Source organism: Acipenser ruthenus, chromosome 1 (genome assembly GCF_902713425.1).
Source record: "Acipenser ruthenus chromosome 1, fAciRut3.2 maternal haplotype, whole genome shotgun sequence".
NCBI classification, from domain to species: domain Eukaryota; kingdom Metazoa; phylum Chordata; class Actinopteri; order Acipenseriformes; family Acipenseridae; genus Acipenser; species Acipenser ruthenus.
In genome coordinates, this window is record NC_081189.1 from 34,795,327 (window position 1) to 34,820,475 (window position 25,149).

Below are 25,149 nucleotides of genomic sequence, written 5' to 3' on the forward strand. Positions count from 1 at the left end.
AGGAAATCAACGAGGAGCAGTACACATGCTACTGTCATGTGCATTACTGCAGGTTAAGTTGGAGTTAATGTCAATTTAAAGGGCAATGAACATCTAAGGATGATTTTTTGAACTACACTGCTTTTATTTCAGAATTGGGGGAATTCTGTCCAAATGCCTCTATTCTTTGCAATAAATATTTATATAATATGACAATTAACTTGTTTTGTCAACATGGAAATATACTAGGGAACACACTGTTTATTGTTTATATTAAATTATTTATTTCTGTTTTAAAATGTAACCATTTGACTACAATTTTTTTTTTTTATATAATATAAATATAAAAAAAGGTCTGGCATATGTGGGATTTGAAACTATAACCTTCAGTTTGCAAGCGTGTTGTGTTACTGTCAGTGCTTCACAATTAGTTGAGAAAACAAGCAGTATTTTGAAAGATGAAGTCAGCCAGCTGAGAATTCTCAGGACTTTTTTTATACATTTTGGAGATTTTTTTTAAAGTCATTTCATCATTCTAAGATTCTGATCTTGATCTCTGAAAAATTTGGGTTTCCTGTCAGTGTAACGCTCATTGTGCTCCCTACCGGCGCAAAGAAGTGCGGTTCCTCTCGATACTGGTTAATGAGAGTAACGCTATTTGTGGTCCCCACTGGACCAAAATGAATGTTAATTTCTGAGAATTAGCTGTGCTGAAGGATAGCCTATATATTTGGTAAGAGTAACTTTACGGCTTCCAAGCAGTTAGTGTGAAATTTAAGCGCATTGGTTGTTATAGATGAAACGTTATCACAAATCATTTTGGACACAGCTGACTGTGTCAATTTTGGCCAAAATATTAGAATCACTGGTTAGATGATCAATGCTGAAATCTCATTGGCCCACAGCAGTCATGTTTTGTACTGTAGCATTCCCTTGAACAAATGTAAAAGATAATCATACTTAGATCATGTATGCTCATTTTGGCTTCAATCAGAACTCTGCATGTTATATAACAACTATCTGCAGTCAATAAGAAATTATGGGAAGTTTTACAGCCAGCTTTAAATTTGACCTTTAGCAGAACTTAACCATACTATATAAAACTATGTATGCATTACACATTACACTACTTGCATTACCTGTAATGCTCATATAAACACACCAGTTTTGTAAAACAACAAAAGTCACATCTAATAAATTACAAACATACTTTTTTCTATACCTTGCTATACCTTGCTATATTTTTTCCATACCTTACAGACTTTTCCATGTTAACAGCTGTCCCCAGTGGTGGGAATGTGTCATTTCAGGGTGAAAAATTGCAAAACTGGCAGGTCACCCATATTGATTGGCTCATGGCGGTCATGTTTGTTTATGTAGGAACTTTTCCTGACTAACTTTTTTAGAGGACAGTAAAAGGTAACGTATACCCAAGATTCATGTCAATCAGCCAAAGGGCTCATGAGCAGTTTTTGTTTAAATGTTTTACGCAAAATCCAACATAGCTGCCACACAAATGGATGTGCCCGATCCATTTTTCCTTAAGTAGAATCAATCGTGGACATGAGCGCACTATGTACAACATTTTTCACAGCTGTACTATTTACTGTTCATGAGAAGACTTTTGAATATTGTCCAAACTTTTCATTAAATCCAAGATGGCTGCCACACCATGTGACCAAAGGCCGCCATATTGACCACGACACAACATCTCATAGTCCTCAGCATCCGTGTCAAATTTTGTGCATTTTGGTGCAGCTGATAAGAAGTTATACGCAGTTTTATAGCCAGTTGCGTATGTTGATGATGTCATGCAGCCTGGATGCCATGATTTCACAGTACCAGTTTGTTTTTTGTTATTCAAAAGTTGAAAAATGAACAACGAGAAACAAACTGGTTCATTGTTCATTTTTTTGTTATTTAAAAGCTGAAAAAGGAAAAAAGAACCATTTCGTTTTTTGTTATTCAAAAAACGAACAACGAACAACAAACTTGGATATAACTTCAGCCAGCTTGAAAAAGTATAACTGCAAAATATCTACACCTTGCCATTTTGTCGCTAAAGGAATCAAACAAGTTGGCATTCATGTTTCATGTAAGGAATTAAACATTTTTTAACAAATGTGTAAGTGTAAGTGTATTTGCTACTGATAGGTTCTAATTGGGACATGACTTATAATATAAATAATAGTTGTTTCTACTGGAGAGGTATGCACAACAATTACTGTTGTCACTTTAGAGACAATTGCAGGAATTACTGTATAGGGAAAGTTTTGAAGAGCATGGAGACCGAACTGCACTCTCAACACCTACTTTACATTGGTGGTGGACAGCTTGTACTGCCATTAACTGTGCTGAGGGGACTTTAGTCTCAAGTTCCTATTGAGATCAAAACCTAATTTACGTCACGTGGGACGATCACCCGAAATGACTGCGTAGTGAAAGGCACCACTTTGCTGGACTCCTCTTTCACTCACCCTTTGATGAAAATATATATAAGTGGTGCTGAAAACCCTATATCACCTACATTAGAGATACTAATTTGCGACGTCAGTGGATCCCTAAGCACAACCCCAAAGGTCTTCCTCTCTCGAAAACAAAGAAACAAGCTGACATCAGAAGTCTCAACTGCTAAGCGTAACATGACGGCTGCACCGGAGAAAGGACCTGCGACAGAACTAAGTAGCATTAAAAGTATTTTACAACAGCCGTGGGTGATGGAAACCATGATCACCGGGTACAGCGTAGCATATCGTAGCCCCTTGTGATCTTTCTTGGGATTCTGGAAGAAAAATACACGATTGTTCCTCCATTCAACTCCGCCTTTCTCCCGGGCAGCTCTAAGCACAGTCTCCCTTGCGGTATACCGCATGAAGCACACTTCGGAGCCTGGTCTCGGACCCAGCGATCTGTGCGCTCTCTCAATCTCAAACGTATTGTCAGGATCTAGGCCCAGCGACTCGCTCAACAGAGAGTTTAAAAACTCTTACTATCTCTCTCTTCCATGTTCTCAGGAATCCCCACAATCCTAATATTTTTTTGGCGTCCCCTGTTTTCTAGGTCTGAAAGTTTCTCTTGCATCTGTTCCATTTTCTGTGCTAGCGAGTCAATCACAGGCTCTTTCACCTGAAACCGATCCTCCAGGTTAGATATTCGGGTCTCTGTATCGGCAACCCTCACCCCCAGCTGCTGTACTGACATTTTCAATGAGTCTATGCCAGCCTTTAACCCCACCAGATCTGTACCTATTCCTTGTAACAGAACAGGCATCAATTGGCAATATGGTTCTGTCTGATCATGCCCCTATAGAGATCACAATATTCACTGATGCTTTGTCAGGGAACTATACTCCTCTGTGGCATATGAATATCTCTGTACTCCAAAATATAGTATTGTGTGATTTTATTAAAAAGGAATTACAGGAATTCTGGGAAATTAATGAGGGATCAGTTTCCAACCCTGGAGTGACAAGGGATGCATTTCAAACCTGAGAGGCCGTCTTATACAACATTTCTCCTTTCTTAAGAAACAAAGTATTCAGCGCATGTTAGAAAAGGAAATTAAAGATCTCGAGAAATTGTATGCAGCCCATCCTGAACCCTCGGTGTCAAACAACATAAATAAACTTAAAATAGATCTAAACTGTGTGCTGCAGAGAAAAGCAGAATTTGCATTATTTCGTACTAGACTAACTAAAAATATTACGAGCAGGGGGAAAGAGCAGGAAAATTACTAGCACAAAGGTTTAAACAGCAGCATGCCCAAACTTTCATTTCATCTGGAATGATGAATGATGCTAATGATGCAAACATTAATACCATCTTTAAGACATATTATCAAAACTTACATGCATCCCAGTGCCCCAAAAATGTTAATAAATTCAATCATTTTTTTTTTCGTTAATTAACCAGCCGACTTTATCAGAGCGGGAAAGGGTTTCACTTGGGGGAGATATTACACTGGAGGAAATCCAACAGGCTATCAAAGATCTTAAAGCAGGAAAGTCCCCTGGTGATGATGGATTTCCTGCAACTTCTATAAGCAGTCTTCAGACGAGCTTGCTCCTAAATTGCTAACAGTCTTTCATAATGCTATGCAGATGGGCCTTCCAACTAGTAGGACCTCAGCAGATAATTTACGTAAATATTAGATTTATTATGGCAGACTAGGAATAGCGCAGAACCCACTGTCGCCTTTTCCCTCGATGCAGAAAAGGCTTTTGACTGAGTGGAATGGTGGTGTCTCTTTCGTACTCTGGAATTGTTTGGTTTAGGTCCATCATATATACATTGGTTACAGTTGTTATATACAAGCCCTGGGGCACTAATCCCCACTAATCTTTGCCCTTGCTCTAGAGCCTCTTGCGATAGCCCTAAGAAATCATACTAACATTGTGGGTATCTGCGCAGGGCAGCAAGAACATAAGCTTTTGCTTTATGCGGATGATATATTACTACTGTCATCCAACCCACAGACAGCTGTCTCTCATTAATAGATTCATTTTCACAGATATCAGGATATAAAATCAACTGGGCAAAATCAGAGGCCATGCCACTGTCTAAAATATGTCCTGGCAGTTTAAATGGCTTCCAACTGGAATGACTTATCTGGACATAAAGCACACCCCAGGGTTGGAAAACATGCAAATAAACCTCCTCCCTCTTATCCAACACATTGAAAGCACCTTACAAAATTGGATAAAACTAGGCCTCTCTATGCTGGGTAAAATTAATGTTATAAAGATGATTACCGCCTCCGAAATCAATTACATCACCTACCTTCTACCACTCCATTTCCCTCCTTGTCTTCTAGATAGATATAACAGAGCTGTTAGTACGTTCCTTTGGGCAGGTAAAAAAACATCTTTTAATAAAGTAAAATTATTTGCTTTCCCTATGGACGGGGGTCTAGGTCTCCCAAAAGTAGATTGGTATCATTGTGGCTTTTCACGCCCTCAGTTATCCAAAACTCATCTTGCAGATGAACAAGCACCTGCATGGGTTAATATGTCTTTATTACACAAACAGGTAGGCCAGGCCAGTCCTGTTAAAAGATCCTGTATTGGCTTTTGCTAGAGAAACCTGGAGAATGGCTTACCAGATTACAAAATCAGACCCTCTCTTTACAAAAAAACTTCTATCTGGTATAACAAATTACTACTTAATGATAAACCGCTGTTCTGCTGGGGGCCCTGGGTAAAGGCAGGAATCTTCTGGAAGATATTCATGAAAATGAAATCATGCTATCATTTGAACAAAAGATTGCCAAATATAGATTTTTGGAAATTCCTCCAGCTAAGACACTGTATCACTGCCATGACTACTTCACGACCTCTGATCCCAATATGAGGCATTCAGGAGCTGTTCCAACAAGTATGGCAATCTACAGGAGGGGCATCTTAATTTTATAGTCTTTTAAGACAGGTGCAAGCTCCTAAATTTAGAAGGTCTTAAGATAACATGGGAAAGGGAACTTAGAACAATTATCGCAGAGGAGAGCTGGAAAGAGGTGGCATAGCTCCTCCAGAGAAATACAGTCCTGTCTCATAAACTATAAAATTATTCTCAGGAGTTACTGGATACCCAGTAGAATGGCCAAACTAAAACTAAAACCACAGTTGGCTGTTGGCGATGCTGCAAACAGAAGGGCACATTGTGGCTCTGTGGTCAAAAATACTTTCTGAGCAAGGTATTTGGGACCATGTTTCCCCAGAGCCAAGCATTCTGTATTTTAAGGATTATACCTGAGGATATATAATTAAATTATCAACAAATCACCTGGTGTCGACTCACACTAACGACAGGGTGTAGGGTTTCACTTAGGACCTGGAAATCATCGTCCCCCACTACGTTTAGGGAGTGGGTAGACTTGTTAACTGAAATACCTGCTTATGAACAAACGATTTACAAAATCAACAACATGCATTATATATTCTTACAGATATGGGGTCCCTATATGACTTTGTTGGCGGGAGGGCAGTTGAATACAAATAATTACAAAAATGTTTTATGCTCTTCCCAGAGGCCTACAGTGAAATATGTACTGAACGTCATGTACCTAAACAAATGGGTATTTGATATGTATGCTATTTTATTTTGATGATGCTCCTCCCCAATTTTTTTTTTTTAATGTCTCCTTGTTTGTATTTGTATTGTTTCTGTTCTGTGTGAGTTTTGACTTGTTGGTGGTTATTGTAATAGTAAAAAGGAAATAAAGAATAAATCACAATAAAAAACTTAATTTACAAGGGTGGTTATGACAATACATCACAAATAAGACAGCAACAAAAGAAGAACACACTAAAACAAAAATCCAGTTGAAAGCAGAACAGACCATTTAATCAGAAGCTGAAACTGTCCCATGTGATGATTTTAATCGAGCTTCAAACTGCTTTGAAAATGTATGACGTTTTAAACTTGGTTTTTAGAAATTACTGCATTGCAGCATGCCTAACATTTATGAACTCAAATGAGATGGCATCAATCTCCTGTATTGATTACAGAAAGCAATACCAATGAAAGAGCCAGTGCATTATTATTATTATTATTATTATTATTATTATTATTATTATTATTATTATTATTATTATTATTAAGCTTCCAAGCTGGCTTGGGAAGCCTATTGTTATTATAAAGATCGTTTTTATTTTATTTTTTTATTATTGTTGTTTTTCCTCCCAAAACTTTAAACTGCTCCTGTTCGCACACGATGTAACCAATCAACATGAAACTTGGCAGGTATCATCCTGTGTGGATTACAGTTCAGATGCAAAAAAAAATTGCACTCCTGCGTCAACCAAGGTGGCGGCCTGATGCATTTTTTGGAAAAATCTTTCAAAATCTGCTTGGGACCCAGTGAACCGATTTATCTGAAACTTTGCACATGTTTGCGAAGCAGCCAAATTTGCCAAAATGCGCGCCAAACATCAAACTGCTTCTGTTTGAAAACCGTTTAACCAACTAACTCTTAACCTGATAAGCATCATCCTGGGGACAATGGAATTCAAACAGGGAAAAAATGTGTTCTTTTGTAAAAACAAGATGGCCACCAGACCTATATTTTCTTCTTAAATTTAAAACCACTTCAGTTGATAAATGGTTTATTTGATTAACTCCAAAGTTTACCAGCATCGTCCCTGTGTCAATACAATTGACTTTTTCAAAAATGGTGTTTGTGCGTAAACCAATATGGCCACCTGACGCATTTCTTAAAAAACCTTTCAGAATCTTTGGTCAAATGTAAAACTAGCTTATAACTCCTTACAAAGTGCAGATAGGTTAATGGTTACTATGGAACACATATTGGAAACCATATGTGCTCTATCCAAAAATCACCTTGCCTGTGACCTTTGACCTCTCTAAGGTCAAATGTAAAACTAGCTTATAAATTCTTACGGTGCACATAGTGTTATGGTTACTGTAAAACACATTTAGGAACTATTCAAAAATTACCTTGATCGTGACCTTTGACCTCTCCTTAAGGTTAAATGTAAAATTAGCTTATAACGCCTTACAGTGTGTAGATAGGGTCATGGTTACTATGGTGTTTAAAGTTATAAAGCATCATGAGATAATGAACTAATGCAGTATTTTGAATTGAAACTGCTCCATAAAACTGATCTGTTGCTGACACTTGTGCTGCAATGCTACAGCTTGCCAAAGTGTCCAACTGGTACTGAGCTTGGAAGCTGTAAAACTGCCTGGCAGTTATTATTTATTTATTTATTTATTTCTTAGCAGACACCCTTATCCAGGGCGACTTACAGTTGTAACAAAATATCACAATACAAAGTATCACATTGCAAAATATCACATTAAACAATATCACATTACAAAATAGAGCAGTTATAAAGTGCAGTAAAATCAGTAGAAAGTAAGATCAAATTCAAATAAGAGCAAAGTAAAGAATACAGTAAATTACATATAAGAGCGAATTTGACTAAGAGCAGTCAACTTATAGTAAAAATATTTGCTTATGAGCATGTAGTAAGTACAATAAATGGATAAGAATGATTTCAAATAACAGCAATTGCCAAAAATGTGAATACAGATACCTATAAGAGTAAAATCAAGTACAAGTTACAGAAAATAGTTATAATTAAGAGCAGTAGTAGAATACAGCAAAATATGGAGCAGTTCATTGTGAGGACAAGATGATGCAAGTACTTGTACAATTGGGTGACATATAGTCCATTATAGTCGAGAGTTGTGAGGTTTATAGATGCTGTCTGAACAGGTGTGTCTTGAGGAGGCACTGGAAGGTGGTCAGGGACTGAACAGTCCTATATCCATGGATAGGTCATTCCACCACAACAAAAAAAACAAACAGATGCTCAGTGCCAAGCCAGAAGAATTGTTGCAAGCAGAGAATTTATAAGGTGTTGCTGGCGGCATTTACCTCTCTTTTCACATTGGAGTTATGTGACTACAGAAAACAATCCTTCTCAAACGTGCTAATGCTTATTTTAAATTGAAATCAAGCTGGCATAACCCCACAAGATTCACAAGATTTCATCTATACATGCACACACATACAAGGGTGGATTTGGAAATATTACTGTATACCCCTGTCTAGTCACATCTGCTGTGCAGGTCAGATAATAATTCCCATGGGCGATTAAGCAGTCAGGAGAGTTAGTTTGAGGCGACAATGAAGCATGAGAACATCTACCAGGCTTTACCTGTAGACCCCGTTTTAGGTCATTTTAATTAACAATAGCGTTGAGATTCCCAAGCTTCTAACACATTTCAACCTACCCAGGCAATTATGAAACCAGCAAATCAACAAGCCAAGTTCCTTAATGTTTTTTTTTTTTTTAATCTTCACCATAAGCTATTCATGGTCTTCTGGTTTCAGCGTGGTTCAATATTATCAATATTATCCAAGCCTAATGAGTAGACAGATGCCTGCAGGCTTTGTGTTTGTCCAGCAGGGGCAGGTAGTTGCAGACATCCGCTGTTAAGATCCTGGGTGTAAAGAAGAGATGATCCCTTGACATTCTATTCTTCTCAGCTGTTGTTGAGAGTTGCTACGGTGATGGACATTCTAAATTGCAGAGAAAAACTGGTTAAAATAAATGGACTTCAACATTAGGCCTAACTGCCTCATTCAAATTAGGAATATATATATATATATATTTTTTTTTGCATTGCGTAAATTATCTGGAGGGAAGTGGTTGACTATTTCACATGCAGCTGGGCAAATATCAAGTAGTCTGTTATTTACCAAGCACAGTTTATTTTAGTTTCTATTTTGGAGAGGGAATGTATGTAGTGCTTTCAGGCAGCAGGTAAATGTTGCCCAGTTAAATGCTACTATTAATAACTTGCACACCTACCTCTAATCAAAATATTGTAGCCGTGATCTTTGGGTGTTTATCAAGTTTCAAGAAACACAACTTTTCAATCAGCTAGTTGACTGGTCAAACAAAGGGTATACACAGTATTCTTTATCCAGTGATTTGTCCATATTGACTCACTAACCAGAAAAGTAATATGTATTTAGATGGAATGAATCTACAGATCCAGTGCTCAGTATGCAACTTGGGGTACACCTAAGGGTCATAGGGGGTATGCAGGACGACTCAGAAATAAAAACAAAGTAAAAGAAAATAATGATCTTCAATGGATTTTTTTAACAGTATTATATATGATCTCTAAACCACTGTGCATAAATTGATTTTGATTGGGTGAATTTCCACTCTGATATTAGGCGCAGCTGCATTTTAGTAACAGCAATATCCTGTGTGTTGTTTCTTGAGTCAACAATTGATATATTTCTTACTTGCAAAATGAAGAAAGAAAACACAAAAGGGTCTGCAGAAAGTGCAAAGCAACAGAAAATTATACCGAGTCTCTTTGGGTAATTTTTTAATAAAAAGTTTGTTAGTTATTGTAGTTTTATCTTGAGGTTCATGTTTTTGATGTTGTAAATATTTTAAATGACTCACATAATTATGCTGAGATAAGAAGCAAAATTGCAGACTATTTTTTGATTATTTATAACAACTTTGCCAAATAGAAAGCAAATACGTGTGTTTCCAAAGAGATTCCCAGATACTGTCTTCTGATTCTGTGCATCCAAAGACTTGTGATTAAAAGTTTTAAGAATTACTTTTTGGTATTCTGTTCTAAACCAGCAGGTTGTCAATCCCAAACTGTTGTGACATAAATTATATATTAAATAAACAGGAAAAATAAATAAATGTGTTCATCAGATTATTCTGATTTATTGCTACTGTGGTACCATTCATTAGTGCTAAAATTGTAAAGGGGTACTTGAGCTGAAAACGGCAGACAGAAGGGGTACATTTTTAATAAAAGGTTGAAAATCACTGCTCTAGAGTCAATCATATCAGTGCTTATGTCATTATTAACAACACAAGTATACAAGATACAAAGGAGGCAGTGGCAGTGGAAATCAAGATGCTTTGAGGATCAAAAACTACTGCTGCTGCAGTGTGTGAAAATCTCTCATTTCATATCTCAAGAACCATTTGAGGTGCAGTAGTGACTTCATATATTGAAGTTTAAAATACAAAGAACCACATTCAACAAAAGAAATGTTAGACGATTGATAATATTGGTAGTGTTTATAACAGGTAAGAAATGTCATTTTAAAACCTTGGTTAGCGCTCAAAACAGTGGGAGATCTAGTTTTCTACATATTGTAAATCAATATTAATCCCTTTGGAGTTTTTAACCAGGGTGATTTATTTACCCTCTTGTTAACATCACTCAATACAATAACAATACAGTGGAAAGAGTTCTGCAAAAGAGCAGGTTTATGAAATATAGGATGTCAGTGTTAATTTCACTGTTGGAACCAGGCTCTGGACTGTTCAATTGTATATCAGAGACATGACTATTTGATGGTATAATTGACTGTTTTATTGAGTACTCATGTTACTTTCTTTTGTTTGTTTGTTCACAGGGTTACAGCAGTTTCTCACACAGATGAGTCCCATCCATTGAAACCCATGCAGGTGACCAGTGATGGCCACAGAATCTGACTCCACAGACAAGTAATTTTATTTCTCAGTAATACAATTTATAAATCACTCAACCAGTCGTAGTGGTAGTGGAAAAGTTTCTGATTGATATTACTGTAGAAAACAAAGTATCACCCTGTCTATAAATGTCTGTCCTTTCTTTTTTCTCTAGTTCAAGTGAAGGCGAGGCAAACGCTGATCAGATATTAAGTGCAACAGAAAAGATCATACTCATATTCTTCCTCGCTGTCATAATAATTCTGACTGTACTTGGCAATCTGCTGGTGATGGTGGCTGTCTGCAAAGACAGGCAACTCAGGTAAGAAATTGTTTCTTTTAGTCACAGGACTGGGATGTAACTACATCAGAAATTTTACAAACTAGACAGGTATGATTAAATACTAACAATATACCTAGTTCTCCTACCACAATTCACCATTAGTAGTTCTTGAATTAAATGCATGTGTACATTATCATCCCTTCCGTATGTCACACTTTTGCCTGTGTTAGAGAACTGCTAATCCAATTGTGATGAAACTTGCTTGGAGATTCTCTTTATTAATCTGGGGGTATATGGATGCTGTCTGTCCCTCTGTCCGACTGTCAGCCTGTATGTCACACTTTCATGTTTACATATATATACAAAAACAGAAGAACCAATTATAATGCATACTGAAAAGTGAATTCTTTAGCACAGGGGGGTACATGAATGTGCTATTTCTATCTGTCTGTCTGTCCGTATGTTACACTTACATTTCTACATATATGTATAGCACCAATTATTGAGAGAGTCAGAATCCTGGGGTACAGTGTGTGGAGGCATCAGTCTGTCTGTATTGAAATGTTTTACATGTGCATATAGTTGATGTACAGTAAATGGTAATTTTTCATGTTACTCAGATCTGATTTCATATTAACATCTGTGGCAGGGGACGTACTATATGTTAATCACTTTTGCTTTGTTATTAACATTCCCCCGGTTAAAGGGTTGGACTTTTTAGTATGACAGTATATTATGAAATAATTGAAAACAATATATTTTTGCTTACTGTATGATCACCCTCCATGTGTTTACCTTTGAGGTTCTGCTGTACTCAAGTAATGGTTGGAGAGCCAACATTGACTGAGGTTTTGACCTAGATATGATATGTAGTAATGGCCAAGGTTTATTGGCTTTACACACAGATTTTAATTCAGCCATAATCTTTATCAGAAAATGTCACTTCCATGAAGTTAAATCACCAAGGTTTGAGGCAGAATGAATAGACAGATCTATTTTATTTTTCAATTCGATGGTAATAAGTAAATTATCAACATCATATTTATCTCTTTATGCCAATTGAAATCGTTTATTTAGTATCACACTGTATGTGAACACTTGTATTATTTATAATATACAGTACCAGCCTCTGCATGGTATCATCATTTGGTCAATGCATATATAGACCTTGAGCCCTAATGTAAATGCTCTGTGAATTATGGAATTATCAACTAATATTACCTTTATTCTAAATAAATGTGAGGGTTTGATATTAAAAAGGCAATTACTTCTGGATTGTAAAGACTTTGGAGTGCATACAAATGTTTTCTGTACAATACAGTCATCTATTTGATATGACACAGTGCAAGCAGTGTTCCTCAGTAATAAATATAGACATTTCTATGTAAAAAATAGCATTTCAATCCACGTTGTATTTATTGTAGTCTCAAAAGATTATTCTTCATTAAATTAATTGGGGAACTGACATGTTAAATAAGGGTCTGTCATATGGTAATAGAACAATTTCTTCAGTATGGCAATATTGGGCTACATTCTCAAAGCCATTTACTGCAAATCGTCATTAGAACATTTGTTTTATAAGGAAAAACACAACCAATAAATATACTGAACCAGAATTAAACATTAAACAATTTACGGTCTAAAGTTGTCTCATTTGTTTTTGTGAATGATCATGATTTGGAGTAGAATCTGTGCCCTGAATACATGAGAAACGATAATCTCATCCACGAGAACTGTCTGCCTGTCTGCTACTTTCAACAAAGGTGCCTTAATGATTTGGGATAGATTGACCAATTTACTTCTAATATGTATAGTTTATGGAAACCCAAGATAACCTCTACCCACGCTGAATATTAGTTGTGGTGACGAATAAGAATAAAATGGGGTCGATTTCTAAGCTTCCTCCTGTACCACGCTTGCTTGAAGTTTTCTCCTTAATGGAATAAAAAATAAACAGTTATTTAATGTTTCAAAACTAGAAATAAACAGCTCATGATGTTTTTAGAGGGCTTCTGAGTTGTTCTTTTACTAAGTTATTTATAAATAACATATCTTTATTCCACTTAGAACTTTACACTGGAGCAACAGAATAGTACATATAGCCAAATATGTGATTTGTTCTGAGAAAATTAGTCACTTGAATCTGTAGGTCCTCAGTGTATTATTTATCCATTTTATTAATAACACTTTTCAACACGGTAGTTGAAAAACCAGGACTGGGTATAGAACTATTAGAATCAATTTTGCCTTACTTTTGGCTGGGTTTTTTTCAGAACATGTCGCATATTGAATACCTTGGTCTATTAAACAGTTGAGCACCTTGTTGGAACCAGGCTCTGGACTGTTCAGTTGTATATCAGAGACATGACTAGAACAAGGTCCTCATCACTGCCACCAGTGAAGACTACAGCCAATCATGTAGGTGCTAAAAACCACAAGATAGCCTTTATCGACTCGGTGACTATGATAAAAAAAAGTTTCGCTCTGCCTCCACCGTCGCTACCCTTTTAAGTTACACAGTGTATTTGCAGGGTCTTTTGTCTTCGACTTGGAGATCCTGCTTTGAGAGGGCAGCTCTGCTGTTGCTGACAGTTGGAATTCCTGAAGAGATTATATCATTTTTTTCAAGGCCTGTTTAAAGCAGGTGAAGTGTGGATGTTATTCTTGCTTGTAAATGTAGGTATGTTTTTTAACATTGTTCCTGGTGCTCTTCCTCCATGACGTCTTTCTAAAGATCTTAATGGATTTCATCCTTGTAAAATATTTTCAAAGAATAAATATTTAAGTTTCAGTGATCCATTCGTACATCTCCAGCTCTGTCTGCCTGTAACATAGGTCCTGACATCTGACTGATGAAATAAGCCATAAAGCTTACTGTGACAGGAATGGCGTTGTGGTGACGTCAGGCCAGCAGTGCAGGTAACAAAAACACAAGGAGCACTGTGGGCAAAAAGACGCTGCAGCGCCGTTTATTCAAATACAAAAATAAAATAAAAAGTTAAAACAGAAAAGACTTGCTCACAGAGGGAAAATAAAACAGATAAACCAAATAATCACGAACACTGAAAGAACCCTAGGTCAGGCTGGGCAATTGCTATCACTGTTCCCAGGTTTCAGTTTAGTTTTTAACTCTCCTCTCGCGCTCTCTCTCTTTCACGTTCCTCCTCTAAACTCCCACTTCAAAACCCCCACCTTGAGTACAGAGAGCTGCAGGCTTTTATGCAGGTGACCATCTCCCGATTATCAACAATTACACAACTAATTAAACTTGGGAGATGGTCACCTTCTGCACAAGGTTTTTAATTATTCCTGGCAGAGGACGAGCACCAATCTCGCCTCTGCCAGAACACGTTTTTACAATAAATACAGTAACAAAACATACACCGCTTCGCCGACAAATATATCCATAAATAAATCATAACAGTAATTATAATAATAATAAACCACAAATACAACAAAACAAATACAAAATAATAAACTGCACAGGGGCGGAGGGGGAGACCCCGTTCTAAAAATAAATAAACAAATCAATGCACAGGGCTCCTCGCCCTGTTACACTTACCTTTAGTGCTTCATCATTTACTATGTGGGTTCTCATTCTATGATTTGTAAGTATCACAGAATGGTTATAGCTTATAATTTTTGTTTGTGTTCCCGGAGTCAATTGTATAATTATAAGGTTGAAGTTTGAGAAGGACCTCAGTGACTTGCCTGTGAAACCTTTGACATCTTATGTCCTGCTCACAAACCAGCCTTCTGCATCTCCAAATGATGCTTCTCCTAAGCACTCGCAAGTTGTTTCTTTCTCACATTTGTTGCATTTACATGCACTTTTCTCATTTTAATTAATTGCTTTGAAAATATGACCCATTGTGTTTTAAAGTATATCACAAAGACATGCTTGCCAAGATGTTTTTCAAACCCAGATTGGGCATGCATGGTGAATGTCAGTAATAATTCAAAATGTATTAATTTATTTTATTATATATATATTTTAGAGGGAGGGTGTGACAGCCTTTAATGTGGGTAGTGTGAATCCCACAACCCTATACTAAAATCTCCAAAAGATTCAGGGGAGCAGTGTGAAAACAGCATATATTGTCTTACCAATGTCCAACAATCTCCTGCTGGTCAATATAACATTACGCTGCTGCTCTTTTATTTACCATTTTATAATTGCAATCAATAAAAAAAAAAAAAGTCTTCATAGTCCCCTAAATACAATATGCTTTGAACTAATTAAAGCCAACTATTTTTTTGCAAACACACTTCTTTTTATCTGAGTTGGAAAAAAACAATTACTATGTTCATGTACTAAATTCTTTGACTTTTTCACTGTTATACGATAGCCCTTAGAGGACTCACCTGCTGGTTTGTATGGCCGGGGGGTGGCAGATTTGTTGCCCGCTTTAACGGACTCAAGACAGTTTGCTACCTGAATAGATCATCAGTTATATGACAAGTGAACTATCTGTGCCATTCATTTGTATTGGGATTCCAAATCCTGTTATCATGCGATAACACAACAGGGTAACATTTCAGTTTGAATAAACAACCATCAGTAAACAGTCACAGTAGCCTTCCTCTGAGCTGAAGGACTGATTCGGTTGAAGTTATACTCAGAACTTTGTAGTAATTGTCTTTTTTAATTAAAATCCAGGACTTGGGTAAATTACCAAAACACTCGTCATATAAAAGCTATTCCTACAATGAGCATATGAAATACTTTGAGGCAACAGTCTCCCTTGCTGGTATTATATCTTCGATTTAGTCTCACAGACATATCTCCTTGTACACTCCATGCCCCTTGTAGTTATCACTTAAATGTATGTAAGTCATCTCACAAGTGTAGTGCTACCCCAAAAATGTTATCTATTTTCTAGAAATTACAAGTGATGGTGGATAATGTATTGCCCATTAACCACACTCAGCTTGTCTGTTACTATCAGATCAGAGCTACAGTATACAATCAAACTGAAATGTGCAGCTGCTCTATACAATTGTCTCTTTAACAAATGACTCCCTTATTTGGATTATGTTTGACTTCTGAAGTGAAGTATCTGTTCATGCTGTACAGGATGTTTACAGCTATGGCCAAAAGTTTAGCATCATGTAAAATTGAGACATAATAGGAAAAAAAAAAAAAAAACCTATATGAACATAATTTAGATATTTTATTTAACATCATGTAATCTAATATACTACAAAATTATATTGCAAAAGTCTACTGGAAACCATAATAGTAGTACAGTATTTCATGTTCGATTTTGAAATGTCAACATTTTTGTCAGTTTTTTGTTAAGCATATGGAAAACTACAAAGCAGTATGTAACAGATTATCTTAGTGTAACATTATTCAGCAGGTTTCATTCAGCTTTATGAAGCAAATGAGTTAATTCTATAGGGTGATATAAAACATTTGGCCAGAGCGGTATAATGTTTATAAAGCATTTCATCCTGTGTTGTTTTAAAGTTTTATTGTGATGATAAGATTATTTTATATTTGAATGACAAACAGTAAAATTGCTTTCAATATAGTGTTAGTAAACACATGATTATATAAATTATATAAATGTCATTATTATATAAATGATTACAATGTGACCAACTCTGTTAAGCACTTTAAACAGCAAATAAAGTTCAGGAGGTGTAATGGCCCATGACATATTACCAAAGTTAGTTTAGGCAAGAGTTATCCCATGATTTAAAGTGCAGCGCCAGAGCAGGTTAAACACTATCATATCTTCCACATCTTGCATACCATATTAAAGAAAACTAAGAGCTTTTTCTGCAAATGTGAGACTGCGGAAGATTGTGATCACATTATAATCGATTTAATCGATGTAAACCATGTCAAACAACAAGATTTGATTTCAATTCTTATAAAACATTTAGAAAGGAAGACTATCTCATTTATTTAATTGCCAAGTGTTTTTTTATTTTACTGTTACTGCCAAATACAGTGGTAAGGTGCTGCTGTGGGAAGCCAATGTTTGGGGCATAAGAAAAGAAAGCAGAATAATGTGTTGCATGAAAACAGCATTTGTCAAAACAGGGTGCAAGAGTGCCTATATGCATAAAAGACGTCTCATTTTTTTTTTTTTTTTTTTAATAATTTAGTCGTTGCCAATTAGTTTTTATTATTTTCTCCCCAATTTGAAATGCCCAATTATTTTTTAGGCTCAGCTCACCGCTACCACCCCTGCGCTGACTCGGGAGGGGCGAAGATGAACACACGCTGTCCTCCGAAGCGTGTGCCGTCAGCCGCCCGCTTCTTTACACTCTGCAGACTCACCGTGCAGCCGCCTCAGAGCTACAGCGTCGGAGGACAACGCAGCTCTGGGCAGCTTACAGGCAAGCCCGCAGGTGCCTGGCCAGACTACAGGGGTCGCTGGTGCGCGGTGAGCCGAGGACACCCTGGCCGACCTAACCCTCCCTCCCCCCGGGCGACGCTCGGCCAATTGAGCGCCCCCCCCTGGAAGCTCCCGTCCACAGTCGGCTGTGGAATAGCCTGGACTCGAACTCGCGACGTCCAGGCTATAGAGCGCATCCTGCACTCTAGCGAGTGCTTTTACTGGATGCGCCACTCGGGAGCCCAAGACGTCTCATTCATCATGCCAGTAATAGTGTTTAAATGACAGTGTTTCATCTGGTGATTCATGAAAGCCATTTACCGTCACAGAATAACGTGCCCTTGGAGACCAATTTTCTCATTAACATATTATTCGTCTGAGTCATAAAGTTGCTGTATTGTGCCGTTAATTGACCCTTACTGGCATCATTATTACTACGTGCTTCAGACCAGGTGGAGAATAAGATGTGTTTTATCAGTCTAATTACTGGCCGATGAAATAACCAGGCAGTAGTTTTATTGTGTATGGGCCAATGTATCTCAAAACTGTAGTGTCCCAAAATCATGTGACATTTTACACTAAAACACTATTCTTGGGTATCTGTTTCCAAACACATTGCTGAGGGTTGAAAAAAAAGTATTTGATGTGAATCTGCGTGAACAATGTCATTTTAAAATACTGAATTTATGTGTTTGTAATTTGAGATGAGGACTGGACCAGGGTAAAAAGCGACATGTATTAATGGGGTTGATGAAACGTGTAGAAAAGCTTTACAATAATAACATTTGTAAGGCTTTTAATATCAAAATGGTACTGAAAAGAAATTTACTGTAGCAACATTTCAAACACAGATAGTGTAAACCTCCCTGACTCTCAAAGGCAGTTTGTATTTGTTCTTCACAGAAAAAAGAAGACTAACTACTTCATTGTGTCGCTGGCATTTGCTGATCTCCTGGTGGCACTGGTGGTCATGCCTTTTGCAACAATAGAGCTAGTGACAAGCACCTGGGAGTATGGAGAAACTTTCTGTCTGGTCCGGACGTCACTGGATGTCATGTTGACAACCGCATCCATCTTGCATCTGTGCTCCATTGCACTAGATAGGTAAGAGAACTGGGAATGGCTTTTTTGTCAACATGTACAATTTGACACATTGCAAAGTCATGCTGCTGCTGTGGAGATGCAGTTGTGTCAGTTGTTCCTCAACCTTTTGCAGTGTATTCAAGTGGCCTACACTATTTACGTATACAAAACCTTCACATTTGTACAAGGTGCTCACATACAGTCCATGTAGTTACTATACATTACAACATGGTAACAATTGTCATCCTATTCATTTTAATGGGACATCTGACATCACAGCACTGGTAAAAGGATACATTCAATTAAAACTTTATTTAAAGTTTAAAACCTAATAAGTTGTGTTTTCCTTTTATAAAATAAACAGTCATGTTATAATCGCAATAAACTGCTCTTTGTCAAATAAACCCACTTCATGGCGTATTGCTTAATCCTCAGTGTACGGAGTGTGATTTCTCTGCACACACCCAAGATGACATGGAAAATAAGCTGCTTTACAATCAATTTCACAGTTGATAAGTGGCCTTTTCAGGTTGCAGATTAGCAATAATGATGAGCTTCAGTACATTTGTAGCCTTTCACAGGTAATTACTGTACTAGATAAGGTACAACTGTTGGTAACTGGGAATTATTAAGCATCTAACTCATTCTGCCAATAAATTACAATGTGATTTTAGATGTAATTAGCCCTTGGTTATTCTACAGATGCTCTGTACCTTCTAGACCTGTACTTCAGCAGTACAGCGATTAGCATTTGTAAGTGTTTGCATTAGCTGCTGTCACATAGAAACTGCATACGCATTTAGAATTAACAATATGCGCACATGGTTGTATTCTTACCAGAATGACAATTTGTTTTACTGCACAGTATATTGGCTATCAACTGTACCATTTTCTCTCTCCTGCCCCAAGTCTTTTTCCTTTTACTACCAATTGTGTGGGGTTGTATATTCTGTGCATGCATCTGAATTCTGTACACTAAACCTTCTAGTAATTCCACCAGTTTTCAACACTGGTGTTAAGCCAGACAGACCTGATTGGGCAGATAGTTCAACAATAAGTGCATACTGTATTTGTTGTTTGATGGCTCTAAAGAATAGTTTCTAATAAACTTCACATTTATTAAGAGAAGGACATGTGCATATACTAACTGAACCAAGGTCATTGTGTGTCCCAATGAAACAGACATAGTTAAAAAAAAAAAAAAAAAGTAGTGACATGAGTTGATAAAAGAGATGTAGCCTTGAGTACAAAAGGGGAACTGCCATAGCTTTAAAAGGCGAGCAACCATTAATTGTAAGTGCTGCAATGCCTGCTGTCAGTGAAACATTCAGATTAAAAGCCAAGCGCCGGTGGGGTTTTAATGATGGGGTTTTAATTGCCTGCTGTCAGTTGTTGATGCTCTTAAAGCCACCCTCTCTATTGAGGCTGCTGGAAATGTTTATAAAAAGACCCTTGCTTCCGCTCTTGTGCCAGGATTCAAAGGGCTCTATGCTCTGGTCACACTTGGCACTACGCTATCTTAACTAAACTGGTGTGCCGAACCCTAAACAGGAGACTCTGGAGTTAGGCGGTACAGATCTCCCATCCACCAACACCGGGCGTTTTATTCACTAAGCAGGACTGGACAGGATGCTGTGGCTAGGCCATGCTCTTTCTCTTGCTGTGTAGCACAGTTAATATTAGTCTGCTCTTCTAGTCTTCTTGAGCCACCAACAACCTCCAGTACGAACAACCTAGTAACACCCCCCCCCCCCCCCCCCCAACACCACCACATTAAATAAATAAATAAATAAATAAATAAATAAATAAATAAAAAGCTACTCAAAACCAACACAAGCTTACTGGAAGACATATTTGACACAGTTGTTGTATAATCATTCTAAGTGAGCCCAGCAAGACTCCTGTATGAGCAAGTCTGTGCAGCACTGCTGATTATTGCCCAATAATAACCCATGAACTTCTACAAAACCAACAAGTGATATTGCTTACATACTGTCAGTTCAGATGGTCTGTTCATCAGCCTAATCTGCAGTGTGCCATGTGTAGTAATGGGCTTCTTCTTATGCAACAAAGGTGAACCTTTGGCATTTATTTTTTTTAAATAAACTACAGTAGGCACAACATAAAATAACTGGTGGCTCAAAGAACCTCTAGAATTTGTAATGGGAATTTGGATCTGACATCTACATCCCAAGCTGCACAGAAACCATCAGATTTTGTAGCCGTTATGGATGAAAGCCAAATAAACTTCAAATGTAGTAGAAAAACATAAGTATACTGTATCCCACCCACCCACCCTAATATATTCTTTATATTTTTCTTCCAGATACTATGCTATTTGCTGTCAACCATTGGTCTACAGGAACAAAATGACACCTCTGTGTGTTGCTCTCATGCTGGGTGGATGCTGGGTAATTCCATGCTTAATTTCCTTTCTACCCATTATGCGAAGCTGGAATGCCATTGGAATTGAGGAAATTGTAAGTAGAAAGGAGTATGTAAATGCAATGTAATTTTAAATGAACAGTAATGGAAAGCTTCAAATAATCAACACACATCGCTTTCATTTCCATCTAGTTATTCTTGGGCATTCTCAATGAAAGCAATATCAGCAGTGTGGAGTAGTGGTTAGAGCTCTGGACTCTTGATCAGAGGGTCGTGGGTTCAATCCCCGGTGGGGGGGACACTGCTGTTGTACCCTTGAGCAAGGTACTTTACCTAAATTGCTTCAGTAAAAAACCCAACAGTATAAATGGGTGATTGTATGTAAAAATAATGTGATCTATGTGATATCTTGTAACAACTGTAAGTCGCCCTGGATAAGGGCATCTGCTAAGAAATAAATAATAATAATAATATCGCACAACAGGGTTTCAAACATGGTCCAATATCCGCACACTTAGGGGTGTTGTTCAGTGCTGTAAAAGAGCCTTTGCGGGCTTATATTATAGGGTTATAATGTAGGATGGCATATTATAGGATGGGGAACTTCTGTGTATGAGAAGAATGTCGGCCAAGGTCTGTTTACGTGCCATGAGTGTTGCTATAACCATACACAGTCCTATCACCCTATCATGTCTTGCATTATTATTATTAATATTCACAACTTTACACCTCCGAAGCTGGTGCAGATGCAGTTAAAATCAGGGATTTCTTAAACCATTACAATTACCTAGCTTAACTGTTGATCAGGTTGAACTTTTAAAAGCTCCATTAACACTGCAAGAGTTGGAGACAGCAGCACGATCTATGCTAAAAAAAGGCAAAGATCCACTAGAATGTTCTAGCTATAGGTCTCTATAGTTATTAAACTCATTTAAAATTATTTGCAAAGGCTCTGTCCAGGAGGCTGGAATTACATATAAGCAACCGAATACACCATGATAAGAAGGTTTCTTGAAAGGCCGACTTGCATCTGACAATATTCGTCGTCTTTTTCATGTCCTTGACCTGGCCCCCCACCAACCACTCCTTGCACAGCATTTTCTTTAGATGCTGTGAAAGCATTCGACCGCCTGGAATGGAATTACCTATGGGCAGTTCTGGAATGTTTTTGGCGTTGGCCACTCATTTATTAATATGATCTGCAACAATCATACCGTGTGCTTGCAGACAGGGTCAGTTATATCCACCCAATTTGCTCTGGGAAGAGACACACGACTGGGCTGTCCTTTGTCACCATTATTATTTGGTCCTCTCATTATAACCACTGACACAAGCCATAGGACAGAGTACCAGTATTGTGCCCATTGATATACAGGGATCTAAACATTATATTTTGCTTTATGCCAATGATACTTTGCTTTCTTTCTAATGTCTCTAGCTCAGTCCCTCATGCTTTTAATTTATTTGATGAATTTGATAGATTCTCCTGATATAAAATAAATTGGCCTAAATCTGTTTTTATGCCTCTGAACCTTTCAGCTAAGAATGCTCCTCTCCCCCCTCATATCCCTATTCAACCACATCACAGGTTTTACCTACCTGGGTATTAAGATATCCCCCAATTTCACAAAGAAAATATGGTAGATTCCTTGAATAACATTTGGCAAGATGGTCTCCCTTACAGCTCACATTACATGGTAGGGTCTCTATTATAAAAATGAATATACTCCCTCGCATTCATTTTTTTATTTTCCATGCTTCATATCTCACTCCCACATAAATACCTGGAACAAATTAACTCCGCAATAACTGGTTTTATTTGGAGGGGCAAGAGGCCAAGAATTTGATTGATGACCTTGCAGCGTCCCAAAACTTTGGGTGGTTTGGCTGTGCCTAATTTTAAATATTACAATTGGGCCTTTCAGCTAAGGGTTTTTAAATCGTGGCTGGATTCAAGGGTGACAGCTTTGTGGCGACCAATTGAAGAAGCCTTAATTAAACCAATTAGGCATCAGGATCTCTTATTTTCCGCCCTAAAAATTTCTCTCTTCGAATAGGCCCAATTATTTCAAACTCATTGTATATATGGAAGAAATCGTTTTCTTGGCAACCCTCCAAAGTTCCATAAGCACTCACCTATTTGGAATAATTGCCATCTACTGACAGGCTTTCAGCCTTTTACCTATCCACCCTGGTCTACAAGAAATATAAATATTTTAAGTGACATTTTTGATGACGGAGGCCTCTGCAAATTCCAGGATGTTGGGGAGACTTATTCGCTGCCTGGTTTTTCCTACTTTTTGTATCTTAGACTCCGCTCAGCCCTCCGTGTCTATGGGGTACCATGGGACACTGAAATGTCTTCTCACCCTGTGGTTGATTTACTTTTTTCGACAGTTACCACAAGAGGTCAATTCTCCTCTCTTGATGATTGTTTTATTTCCTATAATACCAGCTCTCTCCCAGTAACCACTATTGGGACAGAGAATTAGACAGGTTGGGTGACAGTCCTGACTGGGAGGTGGTATGGGACAATATTTTTACATCCTCTAAAAATTTAGCACACCAACAGATTCATTTTAAACTTGTACATAGAAACTATGCAACGCATTACCGGCGTTTTCAGATGAAGATCGCTCCCGACCCCCTCTGTCACACTCTGGGAGCAGCTGGTACTCATTTACATATGTTTTGGGAGTGCCCCGTTATTGAACGTTTCTGCAAATATGTGGTTACTGTTCTCTCTGAAGTGACAGGTGTAGAGGTGCTGCTCAATCAATGATTGCTCCTTCCCTGTGACGATTCCCAAATCACTGTTAACCTTCAGGAACGGCGACTTTTGTTGGGAGGACTAACAGCAGCTAAAAAAAAAACATCTTAGGGGGCTGGGTGGAGAGCAAGATACCCTTAGATCGCACATGGTTGTATTCTTTTGCAGCCTGTCAAACTACATCATGCCAGTGTAAAGACAGTTAACGCCTGATGTGCTGCTTTTTCTTTTATTAAGAATATGTTTTTATAGTTTCTCTTTTTGTTTTGTGAGAACATTTTTGCACTTCATCTTTATTCCTCACAGAAGTGACATAAAATTCCCTGAAGAGACTGGAGTTTCGGTGGACCTTGGCAGCACCTGTCTTCTCTCCAACAGAAGAAATAAGAGGGAATTGCTTGTTTGGATTCCCAGATATATCATGATGCAGTTAATAGTAACATGATATCACCTTACTGCAGTTACAACAGAAGCCAGGAGAATAGTGTAATTTTTAGAAAACTCCAGCATCTTCATCCAGCTTCATGTGGTAATATCTGTAGTACATATTCCATTTCCTTTATGAACATCATAGTTTGTCCAGACCGTGCTCCCTTCTACAACAATGTTTGTTTTTTCTGTTCCCACAATGCTCCAGTCATTCCAATCAGAGCGCGCTGATTGATACAGTACATTGATACAGTACAATGAGAGAAATTCTCTCTCTCCAGAGCAAAAATTGAGAAATGTATTTCCCAGTTGGTTTAAGGGGACCCATGATGTGTGAATAAAAATATAAAAACAATCAGGATTATGTTAAAAAGGGGATTGCTGTGAGACTGACAGCACGGGATGTAGAAAAGGTAAATTAACAACTGCAGGTGGTTCACACTAATGCTTTAACTGATACAAGACTGCATTTTACAGATGTATGATTCAGGCTGCTGAATGCCTGATTACAGACACTTTTATTCGTCAGTATCCTGTGTGTCCATTTATATGCTACCGTAGTATATACTACTGAACTGTAGTACTGATTCAATTAAATTACTGTCTGACTGATATTAATCCTCAGTTATTCTTTTCTGCTGTCTGCATGCAATGCAAGTGTTTTGTTGACCTGCATTCTAAATTTTAAAAGCAGATTGGCATACCCACAAAATTCAGTACACGTGAGAGTGCTTGGTTATCTTTAGATGAAACAACTCAGAAACAAATACCAACCCATTGGCAATGTCAGGAGACAACATATTATTTAATTATGTTAAAAGATATAGATTGATAACAAGGCCCTGTGATTTTAGTGCTCAATTTCAGATTTGAAAACTGC

The 25,149-nt window shown here is 37.6% G+C and overlaps 1 protein-coding gene across 1 annotated transcript in view; it reads left to right on the plus strand.

Moving 5' to 3' along the window:
• LOC117421556 (5-hydroxytryptamine receptor 4) overlaps positions 1–25,149 on the plus strand; it is a 105,765-nt gene that overhangs the window by 9,020 nt on the left and 71,596 nt on the right. The window contains exons 2-5 of the mRNA XM_059024232.1: positions 10,912–11,002; positions 11,142–11,288; positions 18,506–18,706; positions 21,012–21,165. Coding sequence (XP_058880215.1) covers positions 10,974–11,002; positions 11,142–11,288; positions 18,506–18,706; positions 21,012–21,165 — 531 coding nt within the window. The 5' untranslated portion in view covers positions 10,912–10,973. The remainder of the gene's footprint in view (positions 1–10,911; positions 11,003–11,141; positions 11,289–18,505; positions 18,707–21,011; positions 21,166–25,149) is intronic.